Source organism: Eurypyga helias, unplaced genomic scaffold, assembly GCF_000690775.1.
Source record: "Eurypyga helias isolate BGI_N326 unplaced genomic scaffold, ASM69077v1 scaffold27079, whole genome shotgun sequence".
In the NCBI taxonomy this organism is placed as follows: domain Eukaryota; kingdom Metazoa; phylum Chordata; class Aves; order Eurypygiformes; family Eurypygidae; genus Eurypyga; species Eurypyga helias.
This window is the reverse complement of record NW_010274321.1, coordinates 1-17320: the sequence shown is the minus strand read 5'-3', so window position 1 is coordinate 17320 and position 17320 is coordinate 1. Positions and strand designations below refer to the sequence as shown.

General features: G+C 54.5%; 1 protein-coding gene across 1 annotated transcript; it reads right to left on the bottom strand.

The window, feature by feature from the left end:
- Positions 1–2781: 2781 nt before the first annotated feature.
- Positions 2782–17182, bottom strand: LOC104515707 (myomegalin-like). Its single transcript, XM_010159791.1, has 17 exons — positions 16034–17182; positions 12443–12562; positions 10703–10822; positions 10374–10466; positions 10044–10259; positions 9330–9488; positions 9012–9125; positions 8641–8778; positions 8176–8355; positions 7712–7906; positions 6980–7123; positions 5847–5925; positions 5264–5352; positions 4980–5096; positions 4440–4577; positions 4030–4142; positions 2782–3282 (listed from the first exon to the last, which is right to left on the bottom strand). The coding sequence occupies exons 1-17, from the start codon at positions 17180–17182 to the stop codon at positions 3108–3110; spliced, it is 3339 nt and encodes a 1112-aa protein (XP_010158093.1). The 3' UTR covers positions 2782–3107.
- Between the last annotated feature and the right edge of the window lie 138 nt (positions 17183–17320).

Below are 17320 nucleotides of genomic sequence, written 5' to 3'. Positions count from 1 at the left end.
GGGCACGCTTTACTGTTTGCACAGCCCTGGGGCGAGGGCTTGCACCCCTCGTCTGGGCAGCCCTGCCTGCTCCCCTTAGGCTCAGACTGCATGGGCTGGGACAGGGGTGCACCCCCAATCCCTCTTCTCCCCGGGCAGAGAGGAGCTTGGAGTGGGCCCAAGACCAGTCCCTGGGGCCATGCACAGCCAGGTTTCACAGCTGCCTGTGCCCCACGGGCGATGGAGCTGATTGCCCATGGTCAAAACCAGCATCATCGGGGCTGGAGCGCCAAGGCAAGGCTGAACACGGAGCAGGGGAAGGCAGAGAGATCCTGGCAGGAGGAGAGAGGTCAAACATCACTGGTGCAGAAGCCAGCAGGGAAGCATGCGGCTCCCAGGAGCCGGATGCGCACGTACATTGTGCCATGCTCAGCAGATCCACTTGTGACAAGCACAACTGCCAGGAGGTGTAAAAATCCGCTACACCTTGCTGCCCAGCCCGAGCAGACATCGCCCTGCGCCATGAAGCCTGTTCTCCGAAGCAGCCGTGCCCAGGGAGCGAGGGCAGCCACCACAGAAAAGCAGAACGCTGAGAGGCAGCTGAAAGCGGCAGCACCACCCATGGGTGACACTCAGCACAGCCCCGTGAGCCCCCAGGGACGCAACTTGCCAGGTGACAAACCATCCAGGGCTACACCTCGATGGGTGCAAGGCCCCGAAGCCTGTGGGGGTGTAGACCCTCAGCTGCAGGCTTTTTCAGGGGGCTGAGCCACGTGCACAAGGGTCTCGAGCTGGGTGGGCAGTGGGCTCACAGCCAGCACAGCTGCCTTGGGGACACGGAAGAACCACCTCTTGTGCCAGGATGCAGCACCCCACTTCTCAGCATCACCCACAGCTCCCAGCGCTCCAGGACTGGGGCAGAAAAAGGGAGCACGATCTCAAGGAGGAAGAAAAAACAAGGGAAGAAGAGGAAGGTGGTGCCAGGGAAGCGTGCACCTAGGGCAGACTGTGCCCAGGGTGCTGTGCACCACATCCTTGAACCCTTCACTGCAGCAGGAGGACCTCAGGGTGCAAATCCAAGGGGACAGGGGCTGTGTTGCAGGGTCCTGAACTTCACCCCTAGCCTGAAGGCAAAGAGAAGCAGCTGCACGGCTTGAAAACTGCACATGGCCCCAAAACCACATGTGGTCCCCAGGCATGGGACACTGGGGTGCACTGGCTGTGCTGGAAGCTGTCACAGCGCTGGGAAGAAGGGGAGGGAAGCAAGGTCCGCAGGGAAACAGAGAGAGGAAGGAGAGACCTCTACAAAGAGCTACGAGACAGCAGGAAGCATCGCACCGCTTGACAGAGGGGCCGTCTCGGGCATGGGATGCTCAGGCTGGCCCTCCCGAGGGGCAGAGAAGCGCACAGCCAGGGAGGTCAGGAGGCCCTAAAGAACAGAGCGGAAAATCTGGGACACCTCAGCCTAGGATAATGCTCCCCTACGAGGCACCGGACAGCAGCAACGCTGGCAGTGGCCAGGGACAGATAGGCAGCCAAACACACACACAAGAAGGGATGGGACCTGCTGGAGCCACAGCCAAGACTTCCCTCGTGCCATGCCAACGAGTCTGAGCCGGGTCCTGAGCTCCACGGTGCCCGAGGGGCCAGGTACAGCCAGGCATCAGAGCCAGGATGGAGGAGGGAAGGCAGAAGGATACAGACAGGGACACAAAGGCTCCTACGAAGTGAGAGGCAGGAGGGGAAAGAGAAGATGGTGCTACACAGAGGAATGAGAAGGGAATGAGAGGAAACACAAGAAAGAAAAGCTAACCAAATGCCAGAGCTGCCCAGCAGCCGTGTCCCTTCAGGCCATGAGAACTGCTGAACTCCCCACACAGCTAGGCACGGACCCAGAGGAGCAGCGCAGAGCTGCCGCGTGCCCAGGGAGAGCCACTGCCTCCTACCCCTCCCCGAGGCAGGGCAAGGAACCCTCAGCACGAGTGCAAGGTGTGGGACAGGCGGTGCCACGGCAAACGGTCACGGGAGACGTGCAGCAGAGCAGTCACAAGTCCAGGTGGCACGACCCAGCAAGATGGAGCTCTTCTGCTCCACCTGCTCCTAGCTCCACGCCCCCGGCAAGCGGAAACACGCTCCGAGGTACAACATTCCCTACTGACACCTCGGCAAGCGATGGAGTTGCTCCATAGGCCGCTGTGCGTGGGAAAGGCTGGCGCTGTGGTTTTTCAGCTCTCGGGCCAGCCCCAGTGCTGCCAGGGGAGAGGGCAGATGCCTCAGAAAAAGGACGCAGCGGTGACAAGCTGGACTGCCCCCAGCAAAGCCAAAACGGGGGTCTGCCCATCGCCCGAGGGGCGCGTGGAGCCAGCGAGGTGTGCGCACGCAAGGGAGGGGGCAGACCCAGCCCGGACCCTGGGAGCAGGGACAGGTCTCGGTCACCCCAACCCATCTGTCAAAAAGAGGAGGAAGCTCTCCCTTGGAGGCGCTCAGAAGGCTGAGACAACTGGGAAAGAAGACAAAAAGTGAGTAAAATCATCAACACTGGAGTAGGATTTGGTTTAAGCATAAAATGATTCGGTGGTTCTACACTCAAGGATTGTATAAGAGCACCAAGTGCCACCAGGTCTCGCGGCCCTTCTCAAATTCCCTGGCTCTGGAACCCACTTTTCCCTATACCCCTCCTGGTTTAGGGCCAGCCACTGTCAGCCCCAGAGGGGGATGTCCCTGGGTTAAGAAAAAGGGTGAGGGAATAGAAAAACTCGCACGCATGCACCTGGGAGATGATAGAGCACATTTGGTGTTTTCCTTCAGAGAAAGGGAATCTTTATTTGGCCCAGAGGGGTGGGAAGGGGAAGGGACATGAGGGAGATCAACTAAAATGGAATGATTTGAATGTGCAAATACATCGGTGGCCACCGGGGTAGGGCAGACAGGAACGTACACGAGACAGGTGGATTGCACTGATCGCCGGTCCCAAAGCAGCTCAAAAACTACTAAACCAAAAAAAACAAACAACCAACCCAAAGCACCTTGCACCAGTTCTACTGTACCATGCCCAAGTACCAAAACGACCCTCCCAGAGTCAGTGAGTTAGTGAACCGTTTCCGTGGCAGGCGGGCGAGCGGCAGTGCTCAGAAGGCATGCTGGGGTAGGACTCTCACACGCTCCTGTTCCCCACCTCCTATGGCGCCCCGCATCTCCAGCCTGCTCAAACACTCCAAACTTCTTCCAAGAGCTTCTTCCAGCTGTCCCCGCAGCTCCTGGACCCCCTCCAGCTCCACCTGCAGAGCGCGGTCTCTCGCAGCGCTAAGCGGAGACGCCGTACAAAAGGGAAGAGGGTTAGACAGGCTGCAGCAAGCGGGCGCCGAATGGGCCTCCTCCATCCGGGGCCACCGCTGACCCCAGGCACGGGCCCCGTGTCCTCCCCCAGGCAGCTCGGCCACCTCCTGCCTCACCTCTAAACCTCCCCGCAGCGCAACCATCCCCAAAAAAGGCTCCGGCCTGGGGCAGGGGACTCCTAGTCACAGCTGTTCTTCAGTACTTACCCAAGCACTCCACTTATGTGCTCCCCTGCTAGCAGGTAGCTCAAATATCCCGGAGGCTGCAGCCCCATGAAGGGCAGGGGATTAGTGCGGAGGACAGGGAGCACGGGCCAAACAGCGCTGTGGGAAAACCGCCGGGATAAGCACCTAGACGGATCCTTATCCACCCAACAGTTGGTTGGGAATTTGACAGCAGCCTCTGGAAGGTGGCCAAGTGTGGCTGGGAAGGGATAAGCCAGGGAACAGAGATGGAAATCCCAGTGCCACCTCTTGTTCAGGCCATGAAGGGAGTCTAGCATTTCAAGCTGGCCACTGCGGCCTCTTCAAGGGAAAACAGCAGCCTAAAACGTGGACTCCCAAAGCCACAGTTGTCCAATTCTTTGCCAGGACTCCCTCTTTCCCACCAAGGGCTCTCAGACTTGCAGAGTGATCAGGGATTGCCCCACTGGACAACCCACACTGGCCCCAGCAGTGGAGCAGGGCAGCACAGAGCCAAGGCAGCCTCGCTTACCTGTCTGGGTGTGTGTGGAACTTCACCAGGCTGCCATAGAGCTGCCTCTCTGCCTGGAGAGCCTCATTTAACCGATTCCTTTCGGCCACCAGCCCTTCCAGCATCAGTAACAACTGGTTGGAGAGAGCAGACAAGATGCAACACTTAGAAACTGAAAGGGCTTCCTCTTCCTCTCTTGCTCATGTCCAAGTGATCACGTTGATTAGCACCACCCCTGGATTCCCAAAAGTCGCCCCTGTGACAAGTGCTACAGGGAACCCATCCTCTCCTCCTTCCTATTCCTCCTGTGGTCCACAGCCAACTTCCCAGAACAAGCACACCTCAGCATATCCAAAGGTTGAGGAGAGCCTCATGGCTGAGCACCAGCAGCAATACAAACACATCCAAGCTGGCCCCACATGGCACACTACCTGCTGCCTTCTGTTCCCAGCAGCCTCTTGTCCTCCCGATTCTGCTACGGCCACTTTCTCCCGAAGCACCAGCACTTCTTGCATCAGCCTTTCCACGGCTGGAATTTCTTCAGGATCCACCAGCTGCATTTGCAGATCCTGAAAACCAAGAGCAGAAGGGCTCAGTAACAAGGACAGCTGGACCTTTGTAATCCTGCCTGGAACGCAACTGCCAGCAGTTTCCAGCGTTTGGGAAGACCTAGTTCTCCTAAGAAATGCCAAAGCATTCAGAGTGTGTCAGGCACAGCCAGCCTGGAGCGAGAAGGGGCTCTGTTTAAAGGATTCACAGAAGTGTGCTGGGTACACAAGGAGCAAAAAGTCAAGTAACGACATTCTGGGGTTTGGGGCCTTTGCCTTCTGGCCAAAGTAAGAGAGGGCTGTAGGCAAACCTGCAGCAATACCATCCCTGAGCAGCCACGTCACTCTGAGGCTGCGGGGAAAGAAGAGACTCTTCTGCCTGGGAAGGCTGCTGTTCTGACCCAGCACAGTGCATTATCTCACCTTGATGACGTCCTCTTTCATCTGGATGGTCCTGGTCAAGGACTCTATATCCGAGGCCTGCACCTGCAGCTCTTCTTCCTGCGTGGCCATGACAGACTGGAGAGCAGCGAGCTCCCGCTACGGAGGGAAGAGTGGTCCATGAGAGACTCCAGAAAGCCTGAACTGCACTGCAAGCTGCTGCCCCATTTCTCTCACCTGGGGTACCCTCACAAACCCCAGTGAGGGGCAGCCCAAGGGCCTCCCGTAAGCAAGGAAGATGGGCACAGGCTCCATCACAAACTCACCCTGCTTTCCCTTTCCTTCTTTGCCATTAGCTCCAGCTCCTCTTTGGCATTAAGAAGATCCTTCTCCAGTTCTGCTGCTGACATCACAGCTGCAAAGACAGTTTGGTTACTGCAGGGTTACCGTGCATCAGTTCTGACCCCGGGACCAGAGAGAACTATGATGCTTCTGCTCCCCATCATGCTGTGTCTTAGTAAACCCCCTTCTTCCCTGCCTGATCCCTAAACAACATCATCCCAGGCCTGCTGTCTCACCCCTGGCAAAGTGCAAGTGTCCTAGCCCCAAGGCAAAACCCAAACCAGTTGCACTTGTCTCAGCCCAGCCTGAAACAAAGTCAAAACCCCTTCATGGACAGCATCAGCTCTCAAGAAGAAACACCTCACCTCCATCCAGCCCTTCTCTTTCCCACACTCCCAATCCCCAGACATCCCTGAACCTAGTGGGGGGGCACAGCGTTATTACAAAAATACTCCCTCTTGCTCAAAGCTCTTTACTCTCTCACTTTCACCTAAGTGTGTCTGCACCCCCAGCACAAAAGCCCTGGTCATGTCTGGGGACCTTGAAGGAAGCTGTCACCACACTCACCTCCCTCTGCCCGGCAGCTGCTGTCCCCCTGCGGGGATCCGGCAATGACTGTAGCTCCACACGCTCCTGGCAGTATTTCCTGAAAACATAAAGCCTCCAGGTTTACACCTCCAGAGAGAAGCCAGCACCCGCAGCTTCCCCAGAGCTCCAGGATGGCAGCAAACCTGCTGGCTGCTCTGCTGATGCTCAGAAACATGAGAAACCAAAGAAGGGGATCTAGCCAGGCAGCAGGGACGAGTGAATTGCACACAACCTAGAAGCTGCATGGGCAACAGAGCCCCAGCCCTGTTTTGTCTGGCACCAGGAGGTTGCTGGCAGTAAGTGTCTTCAAAATAAGCATTAAACAGGTTCCACTCAACTGCAGCAAACCCATCCTGCAACCGAGACTCCACAGAGACCTACATCTTCATCCAAAGATGTGGTCCAGAGGGATCATGCAGGACAGCAAACACAGAGCTTGGCTCACATACATATCCCTGGAAGTGTCTAGAGCTCGCTTTGATCCTGGGAATAGAAATAAGCAACCTGTTTACAGCTGCTTAAAAGCATTCAACATGTCAGCTCACCAACAGACCATTAACAGCTGCTCAAGTAGGAGCATGGTGCAGTAGCCTCCGAGTGGTGTTCACCCTCAAAAGGGGTTTTTAGCAAAGCTGCTTTAAAAATACCACCTCCAATTGTGGAAGAGACAGCAAACAGCCAGCAGGCTCTGCCAGGAATTAGTAGGACCTAAAATTAGCTCTCTTGTCCCCTCCAGAATGTGACAGTGTCAGGGAGGGGATTACAATACAGCGAGGCAGCCCAGCCCAAGGAAGGACTGGGTCAACGCTGGAAGGTCAGAGGGTAGATTTCTTTCATACTCTCATGTGCCCTGGGGACTCAAATACTGCCTGATCAAAAAGAAAGGAGACACTGAGTGACAAAGTCTGATGGAATCAAGAGCAGAACATCCAGGCAGCATTTCTGCTCCTCATTTTCTTCTCTTCCTCCTATAGGAAGTCTCTCTCCTAATCCCACTTTCATTTCCATGATTCTCCGCAGCACTCCCTTCTCTCATATTTCCTCCACATGCGGCAATCAGTCGCCCATGGAGCCCCGAGGCCACAGGCAGAGCAGCAGTGCACGATTCTTACTTGTAGAGGCTGTCTGTCCTGCTTCAACAGGCTGACACCAGCCAACTGGGTCCCGACAGGCTCCTTCCCCAACACATGCTGGCGCAGGAGTTGTAACTCGCAGCTCCTTTCAGCCAAAGCCTGCGCCATCTTCTCAGCAGCCGTCTGAACGGGCAGGAAAAACAGGGGAAGATCAGGAGTCAGATCCCTGTCCCTCACGTTCCTCAGGGCCTAAGGGAAACCACCTCAATATTCATCTGTCTCTTGAGACTAGAAGTGCTCTGCAAACCAGCCCGAGAGCTACTGCTCCTGGCCACTCTGAGTGGCTCCACTGCAGCTCTCCCATCTCCGCTTGCCAACCAGCTGCAAGGCTTAGCCTCTTGGCCTACAGAGGAATAAACTCCTCAGTTTCTCCTGCCCTGTTCAGGAGTGCAGAAAGACAAAGGATAGACAAAGAGGAGGAGACAGTGCTTGGCCTTTTAGCCCCCTTTTACGGGAGGAAACTGAATGCAAAGTATGTTGGATAACACTGAAGCACACCCAGTGTGCACGAGTAGGCACGATAGGAGTGGTGGCTCTTTAAGTGGCATTTACATGCCCAGGACTCCATCCTGCTCCCGTGTGATGGGTTGAGACCAACCCAGAAACAGCTGATGGCATCTCATGCGGCTCTCCAACACTCAGCAGCTCCACCAACAGCAGCCAGAGTCCACGCAAGGCAGAGCCATCCACCCCAGACTCCCCACAACTCACTCTGCTCTGCTGCTCCTTGGCGCTCACGGCCTGCAGCAGCTCCCGGATTTCAGCATCGTGCTCCATAGTCTGACGGTTCCTGTCGCTGAGGACATCCTGCAGCATTTTCTCCTTGTGCTGGAGACGCAAGCACAGCTCCTCCGCTACCTCGCTCTGTCCCGGGCCCAGCTTGCACAGCAGAGTTGCTGTAAGCTCCTGAGTAAGGGGGAGGAAGGGAGAGGTGGAGAGACATCGCTACCAAACTGCAAGCTGTTCAAGGACAAACAGGTCTCCAGCCTAGGTGCAGCTGGGAGCTCAGCGTCAGTCAGCACAGGTATTTAGAGCTGCCAAAACCAGCTTCCAACGCGTTAGGCACAGGTCTGAGTGCCCTCCTCAGAGGCAGGCAGCCAGAAGGATCTGGTTTGGGATCACTCTCTCTGCAGACAAACCAGCTGAAGGCTCAGGAAGCCAAGCTAAGGCCTTACCTCCACTTCCTTGTTCCTGTCGTGCAGGCAGGTCTGCAGCTGCTGGATGATCCCCTCCTGCTCCTTCTGCCGGCTGCAGGCCTTGGCCTCGATCTCCTCCTTGAGCCAGCGGAGGTTTTGGCAGGTTGCTGAGACCTGCTCGAGTTCCAGGGTTTTGGCTTTCAGGAGGCTCTCCAGGCTCTGGAGACACAACAGAAACAGCTCAACCAGGGACTTTATCCTGAATTCAGCAGTACTGGAAATACCTGTCTCTGATGCCAGTGGAGTCACACAAATTCCCCCCTGTCCTCTCCAGACCACACTCACCTCTACACCTGGCCCAGAAACACAAGTGACCCAGGAACTTGCCCCACACACAGGGCCAGGGGAAGGCCAACACCCCGCAGCTACTCTCCCCAGTGACAGCCACAGCATTCACAGGAAGGCTTCTCTACCCCCAAACCACAGCCAGGTACAAGCACTCACATGAATGGTGGCTTCGTTGCTGGACAGGACGTTGCGCAGTCTCTCCAGGTCACTTCCACGCTCCCTTATGGAGAGATGGAGCTGCTGCAGCTCTTGCTCCTTCCTCTCCAGGGCAGAGTACTTCTCATCTACTGCTTGCTAGGGTGAGAGGGGGTGATGGCTCAGAATGGGGCAGTAGGGCTCCGCAGCCCACCACCCGCTGCAGGGGGCACCTCAGCTCTCCCTTTCAGAGGGCTCCCCTGGAAGGCTGAGCCATGAGGAGCACGTAGAAGACATGGACACCTCTGGGGTCAGCCTGGGGCTGCACCACCAAAGGCAGCCCAAATGCTAAGCCTCAGGTTTCCCTGAGGCATCACCAACTGACTGCTCACCTCCAGAGCAGCATCCCTGCTGCTGACTCGCTGCTGCAGTTTCTCCAACATGGTATTCACAGCTGCAGGGCTCTTGTCCAAGCTTTGCTGGCACTGCAGAAGCTCCCTCGATTCCTAAGGAACACACACACACCTCCAGTACAGCTGTCGGTCCAGAAACACCACAGAGAGCAGCACAGGAGAATCAGGGCTATCTCCACCCTACACTTGCTCTACCCCCCACAGTAAAGGACAGTCAACTTCTGCATCGCCAGTTAACAAAGGAGGAGCAGGGGCCCTGGCTAGTTATGCTCAACTCGAAATCTTTCTGCATCTCACCTGCAGAAGCTGTTCCTTGCGAGCCAGTTGCTGGCTCAAACGCTGAACTCTCTGCTCCTGGGCCTGCAGGTCACGGCATTTCTCCCACTCCACCGTCTGGAGCTGTTGAACCTTGTCCTGGAGCTCTGCCTGCAGCTGCTGTACCACAGCACGCAGCTCCTGCGAGGGAAAAGCGCATACCTTGGTAGTCAGCCCTCAACAGACCTGTAAACAGCAGGCCAACCTGAAGAAGCCAAGAGCAACAAGGGCTGTGGGGACAGCCAAAAGTATTCTGCAGAACTACAGCTTTCACATCTCCAAACACACTCCATGGTGACAAAGTTTGAATTTATTTCATTTCCCAGAGTATCCGTCCATCTAAACCCCTTGCTGTAGGCACAGGCAGAGTCTTTCAGCTGATCACAGCCAACCTGGGCAGCAGTGGACATCGACTTTGTAACACCACATAAAGACGTGGGACCTTTGCACCAGCCAAAGACACACAGGTGACAACATACCCATTGCCCAATGTCTTTGCTGATTCTAAATCCTCAGATATGAAGCTAAGGAGGCTGGAAAGTTCTCCCTGCATAGAATAATCCCCTAACAAGGGGTTAGCCAGGTGTGCCCAGACTGGTGTAGGCAGAAATGACAAACGAAAGCAGAGCACTGTCTACATCGCTGCTTCTTAAGTTGTGTAAACCCAGACACCTCCAGGCTATGTGCTTGTCATACCTGGTTGTGTTTCCAGGTTGCCTCTTTCTGCTGCTCTTCCTCATGCACCATGGTCTCTAGGAGCTGGTTTGCTCTCCTGGCTTCAGCCAGTTGATGCTCTTTCTGGCGCTGAGCTCTTCTCAACTTCCTCACCTCCAGCTTGGTGTGGAAAAGCGTGTTCTGAAGATCTAGTGGTGACACCTGCTGCTCCTCGGAGGAGAGTGAGCTCTCTGACATCTAACAGGGACAAGAAGCAGAGAAACTCAAAGGGATTCGCTTCACAAGAGGGATTTAAAACCAGGATCTCTGAGGAAGGAAACCTGATGTATTTGAGCCTTTCCAGGGACATACCTGCAACTGTCCCGGATGGCTTCTGTGTAACATATCCCGCAGCTTGGCCATTGTCTCATTCTGCCCTTCAATGATACGGTACAGCTCTTCTGCCTGCGAGCCAAAGGGCAGGAGGCCAAGTCACTGGCGAACCAAGCACAAACCCTCCTGTCCCAAGCCTCCAGCATGCATTACGACCCATGTCAGCATTGCACAAAAGTAGAGAGCTTCACAAGAAACAGTTTAACGAGATCCAGGATGGCTTAAGCATTCCTTTCCCATCGCTGCCGACATGGTTAGCACACTCCCCTCGTTTGGTGAGCACCGCCCCATCCACCCAGAACTATTACCTTACTCTCTTTGCTCTTCAGGGCCTCGTTCAGACTCTGTATTGTACGATCTTGCCTCTGCGATGTTTCTTGGACAGATTTTAATTCAAAATTCAATTCATTCAGCTTTTCCTGTAACAACTGAAGACAGAAATATATTTTTTTAATCCTGCCCTAAACAACCAACCTTAGGACGCCCTCCACTCTTTACTCAACTCCATACAGCCCAGGTGTTCACCAGATCAAGATCAAGGCAGCCTCCCCTAGTCTGTAAACATGGTGCAAGCTGGGCAGAGACTGGTGAATTAACACAAACTCCCTTCAGAGGACTGTTCCAGCACTCCTGGTCCCTCCAATTCAGCCCCCCGCCCCCATGGGTGTGCTGTAGAGGAGTCTTCCGTGCTGTAGAGGAGTCTTACTCTGACTGCCCAGCAGCCTTCCCCGTTTCTATCATGTATTTCTGTCCTCTTAAGACGGAAGGGCTGCTTCCAAAAACCCCACAAGAGGGCTGAGAAAAAATCAACATGGAGAAACCAGGCATTCTAAAAAAATGCTCCCTTTGCTTTCGAGGTCCTCCAGAGGACTGCAGCTGCCCCTTCAAAATCTTCCAGCCCCACCTCTTTCTGCCTCCTCTGATCATCCAGGCACTCTGGCACTAACTGGTGCTCTAAGTCATTCCACATCTGACCAGATCAGTAATTTATCTGGCCTCAAGTACCAGCTTAGCACAACAGGATCTCGCCAGTGCCACCATGCCAACAGCGCCACCGCAAAGCCAAGGGGAACGTCTCACTAGCCTCCACGGCTGGTTTACAACCTGAGAACCTTTTGCTTTTGACATTTTCACCCTAAGGAGGCTACCATCCCAGAGAGCTTTAAGACGGTTCTCCCTTTTCACCATGAGGTTCACGTTGCGGTGCACATTGTGCATTTAGGCAACTGCCTGTCAGCATTTCTAAACACTGGCATTCTTCATCTTGGATGATATGGATCTTTGCCAGAACTCACTCAAGCCTCAGTTTCTTCAGGAGCTGGTGCTGCCACATTTCCTTGCTCGTTACTTTACACATGTTAGCTCTTCTCTAAAATACATCCCCCCCTAAACTGTTTAAACACTTCCAACTACATTTACCAGGCCTTATTTCCCTGTCAAACTTTGTGGTCCAGGCAGCTGCAAGAGCTTACAGCTGTCCCCAGTTTTAAATAAGTATCCCATCCGATGCTTTTTCCCCCCCTTTAATCCCTCTGTTTTTCCAGTTGGTGTAATTTACCTTAAAGTTCAAGGACATCACTAACAACATCAATCCCTCTCAACATGTGTTGAATCTGATCTGCCTCAAGACAACCCAGCTGTGCGTTTCTTTCCTATGAAAGCCTTTAAATTGAAAGGAAAACGAGACACCCTCCTGCGCTGATCTACCTTACCGCTGGCAGCTGTCTCAAAAGGCAGGTGCCCTCCTTTCCTGCACCAGGCTCAGCCCACCCACATCCAAGAGACAGGGAAACAGTGCTGGGCATCCCTCTTTCACCAGCTCCCGAAAGGCTCACAGGGCAAGTTCTTCCAAAAGAATGGTTTGCAAAAGTCACATGGAAAATTTACACAGCACGGCTGCGGAAAACGAGTAAACAATTTCAACTCAAGCTGGCAGACAGCAGCACTGAGAATCACATGTCAGCACGCACACCCTTACTGGAAGAGAGTACAAATCTCTGCCTCTGGCCAGGCTCGGAGGCACCCTGCAACACTGACTGAAGGAATACCTTGTTGGCAGCTTCAAACTGCTGGATTTTGCCCTGCAGCTCTGCAGCACACACATCAGACACTTGCTCGCCCGCTGCAGGGCCACCTGGCGATGGCTGCTGACGTTCATCCTGCAAATTCTGTGGAAAAAAAATGGGAGAGGAATGGCTGAAGTCTTGCACTGGTTCCCTCTACTCCATTGTCAGCCTTCAGCAACCTTGAAGCATGGGCTTACACATGCCCCACAGTGTTCTTCTGTCTCCAAAACACTGTGCTGCCCATGCCTCCCTGCACCTGGCAGCTCTCGGCCTGACCTGCCAGAAGTTCCCTGCCAGCCCCAGGCTCCGTCTGCGCTCCCCATCTCTCCTCACCCCTATACTGTGAGTCCAGCAGCTCTGGCTCTAACCTCTGTCTGCAGGCTAACAACAGATCTGCTTCCCACACCAAGCCGTGTCTCTGAAACCTCTCTCCTTCTTATACCCTGCTGGCGGCTTCAAAACAAAGCCAGCACCAGAACAAACTCCTTCCCATATTCTGACAAGCTTCTCCTGCTTAAATCAAGCCCACAACCTTCAATCCTTCCCACCAGCCATGCTCCTGCCATGACCTGGCCGTCACCCCCACTCTGAACCCCTTCGCTTGCGATGCTCCAGGCTCTCCTTCACAGCTCCCCATGCTCCAGCACCTGCACCGTAGGCAAGTCCCCGCAGCCACAGCAAGTTCAATGCCACAGCCGAGATCTTTTTTTCCATGACAGATACCCATTTATTGCGAATAAACAGCCCGCTTTCTGCCACGTGGCCTGCCAGACCCTGCTGGCTGAGCACACACTAATCTGTTGTCACCCCTTCTTACTCCTGCGCTACTCCTGCCTAGTGAGATGTTAACTCCCAGGAGCAGCTTTCAAACCAGTCACCCACCACAGGACTCGTTACGTCCCCCCGAATATCACCAGCAATACGAGATGGGTTGTACCGCTGCCTGTTTCAAGGGGGAGCCCTGGCAAGCGCAGAGGCGCAGCGCAGAGGCTAGGAGAAGGTGGCAGAGCTTTTCAGAGCACCCGCAGGAGCTCCAGGGCAGCACAGCGCTGGGAGAGCAGCAGTCAACTCAGATTAGCCCTGTCAGACTGAACCCTCATCTCCAGCAGCCACAGAAACGCTGTCTATGGGAAAGACCGGCAGCGCAGGGGAGCTCCCCCAGGCCTGCGCATTCCTCCTCGTATCCCAGTGCTCCCCTTCACCCTTTTTGATAAGATTTTAGTGAAAACTTGCAACAGTCACAGCAAGAAAGTTCAAATTTTCTCAGCCAGGCGGCTTCAAATCAGACAGGGAGCACTGCTGAAATGTGTCACACAGCAGCTATTTTGAAACAAGGTTGATGAAAAGAAAAAATAGAACAAAAAAAAAAAGAGGGAAAAACCACACCTTTCCTCGCAATTTGCACATTGCAAATTAAAACAAGCAGAAAGGCTGCAAAGAGCTAAGAGCAGGGAGGGGAAAGGCAGAGCCAGCTCCAGAGTCCAAAGTCCCATGCACCCAAGCTGCCTCCCCTCGTGCTTCCCTGCAGCCATGTCAGGAGCGTGGCTGCCCAGCGGTTTCTCCCGCATCAGCATTCCACTGACAACCCCTCCTCAGCGCAGCCCAACCACGTCAGCACACACTAACCAAGGCAGAACACTACAAAAAAAAAAAAAAACCACAATAACCACGGCATTATGTAAGCCTGCCAAGGCTCACATCTGCCCAAAAAGACTGGCTGTCAGCAGAGCGATGCTTCCCTTGCTGCCAGCACAGCACCGCAGGCAGCTGCAAGAGCCTGTCTGACCGGGGCCGGGCACGGCGGCATCTTCCTGGGGCTGTGGTGATGAAGAATTGTTGGCTCAAAAAACACCCAAGAAGACAGTACTTAGGAGATGACACGCCCTGACACCAAATCTCTGGGTCATTGTAGCTTACAGCAATACATTTAAAGGAGAACTGCAGCTTCCCAGAAGCAATAAGGGAACTGTGCTCCTACATATCCCTTTCATATCACCAGAAAGGTGTTTATGCATGGGAACCGCTGGACAGCGGTATCCGACCGCAAGAATGTCGCTCAGACAAAGCAAAACCCATTTATACAAGAACCATTTAGTTTACTAGCTGCATCCAATTTCCCATTTTTGCTGTTAAAGCCATCCAGAGGATTAAGCGCTTCCCGCCCCTCTCCTAGATCCCCGCACCGCAGCCCACAACGGCTGCCGCCACCACGGCAAGAAAAGAGGTAGTGAAAAAAATCCCGCGGGATGAATTCCTGGCAGGGCCAGCTGGATGGCAGAGCCTGGAGATTGGAGAAACTCCTCTCAATCAGTCCCAAGAGGAGGATGGCAACGCACGACACAAAGCCAAGCGGTAAACAAGCCACGCCGATTGTGCCACGTTAAGGGAAAACCCTATTTTTACGCTGTAACCGTATCCCTAGCAGTGAAAATTAGCAGCAAGTAACAGCCTACGGGAGCAGCAACGCCCTGCTTCACCTCTCCGGTCGCTGGCTGCCAGCGCGATGCCTTTGCACACTAGGTCAAGATTATTTTCCACCCTCGCATCATCCCTGGAGCAGGATTTTATGGAAAAAGCACACAGCTCTGGGAAACGCCCCAGCAGATGGGGCAGCAAGCAGCGCTGGCTGGATAGGAAGCGTAATTCAGCACAACTCCAGTTGCCATAGTAATAAACAAGCATTTTTCTAATCCTCTAGGCTACCCAGAGCATTAGACAGCACTAAGGCTGCTAATGGGAATGCAATTAGGCTGACATGGATATTCCTGAATTGGAGCTGACTGAGGCCTTCTATTCATTAAGGAAAGTGGTAAAGGAGTTACAAGCTCAGCTTTTTGACTGCATACTAATGAAGATTTCATGCAAGCTGGCAAAACAGAGGCGATCCAGAGCGACACGAGGCCTACCAGCGAGGCAGGTAACAGCCCCAAGAATTCCCACGAAAGCAGGAGCTTTCGTCGTCGCTTCTCAGCGGCACCTGCTGTTAAATGATGAATCTTTTTAAAGGATCAGAAAATAAACCAATTATGTAGAATACCAACCCTAAAGCCATCCTCTGGCGCGAATCCACCTGCAAGGAAAACACCTTTTCCTCGGGGCACACGCCACAGATCCCCGTGCGGATCTGCACGTTGGGCAGGTTGGAGGCCTGATCTGCAGGAGCAGGCCATTCCCCACACGGAAACATTACCCAGGCACAAAGAAAACACGTTCCACGGAAAACACATGCCCAGAAGCTTAAAACACTCCCTCTGGTTGTGGGCAAAAGTAACAACGGCTTCTTAAAGATAAAGCTTAAAGCAGGAAAATGACAAAGCACGTCAAGAGCTTAGACCCATCTAGCAGGCTGCGTTGACAGGGAGAGCTGATGGAGGGGGGAAGGTTGATTTCCCAGAGCACAGGGAGGAAAGAGATAACAGGAGAATGACAGAGGAGAGAGGCAGCACACCTAAAAAGGCCTGACCTGCCTATTCTTAGCCCTGGGCTCAGCGACACGTGGCTATCTGTATTATCTCAGCACAGAAGAATCCCTTGGGATGCTGCTCAATCGAACAGCAGCACAATGACCTCTACCTGGACCCGCAGCGGCATATAATCCTCACAGAGGTCATCCCACAGCTCCTGCAGTTCAGAAATGTCCAGGGAAAGACCCAAAGGAGGCCTGGAAAAAGATTTTCTGTCTGCGTTCAGGAAGGCAGAACCAGCACAGGCTAAGCCAGCAGAAGCGCTGCCATCTGCCAAGTCACGGCTGAGCTTGGGAGGGGGCAAGCTGGACTTCACAGGAATAGGTAGCCTGCTGCCTCGAGGGCTCTGAAGGGGTTTGTAGTCCAAAGCCTTGATCAAGCTGAGGGCCAGCTCCAACCTGTTTCCACTCAGCGAAGAGCTTGGGGTCATGCGGTCATCTGAGAAATCATCACATTTCCCATTCCCTTTCACCCCCTTATCTGCATCTTCTTCCTTCTGCTGCAGGGGGTTTGCCTCCACGGTTGTGTCCAGGGACTCAACAGAGGACGCAGGCGTGCCCTCCTCCATGCTTTCCCCATCCACAGGCCCTCTGGCACCCGCAGATTCAGCTGCGTCGCAGACGGACGACTCCTCATTGCCCATGCTGGCTGACCACCGGCTGGACAGCCCGCAGGAGATGCTTCTGGACACCTTCCGTGGCACCTTGCAAATCGCTTCGTAGTCGGCATCGGCCACCCGCAGTGCGGCACAGCCGCGGCAGCGCCGTGGCCGGTTACTCGCTCCCTCGGAAGCGTGGCAGCTGTGTGGCTCCAGGCCGTGCTCTTCTTGATCCGTCCAGTATTCATACCCAGAATAAGCAAAGTCCTCCTGAAGGAGGGCAGCGTACCGTACATCAGGCAGGTTGGAAAGGTCCACAGTCCCGTCCCCAGCTCTGTCATCAGCGCTAGAGTCTTCGTTGTTCCTGCGGTACATGCTCGCAATGCAGAACTTGAGGCGGTCCTTCTCCAGCAGCAGCTTCTGCAGGCGCTCGATGGAGAGAGCCTCGATGCGCGCGATGACGGTGTCGAACCTGTAGATGCGGTCCAGCATGAAGGCACACTTGCTGCAAGCGAACTCGGATTTGCCGTCCCGGCACAGCTCCCTGCCCAGGACGTGGGAGAGCAGCACCTGGAGGTTCAGCTTGGCCGCCGTGTGGAAGATCCATCGTCGCTGGTTGCCGCACAGCTCCCGGGCGCAGATCCGGCAGGTTTCCTTCATTTCCAGCACCCGAACTTACTTCTGGGGGTTCTCAAGAGACCTTCCCGAGGCCTCTACTGCTCGCTCAGCGCATCTCCCGGCGCCTCAAGCCCTGAGCCCACCGGGCAACTGCCATCCCACCAACGTCCCCTTTTTAGG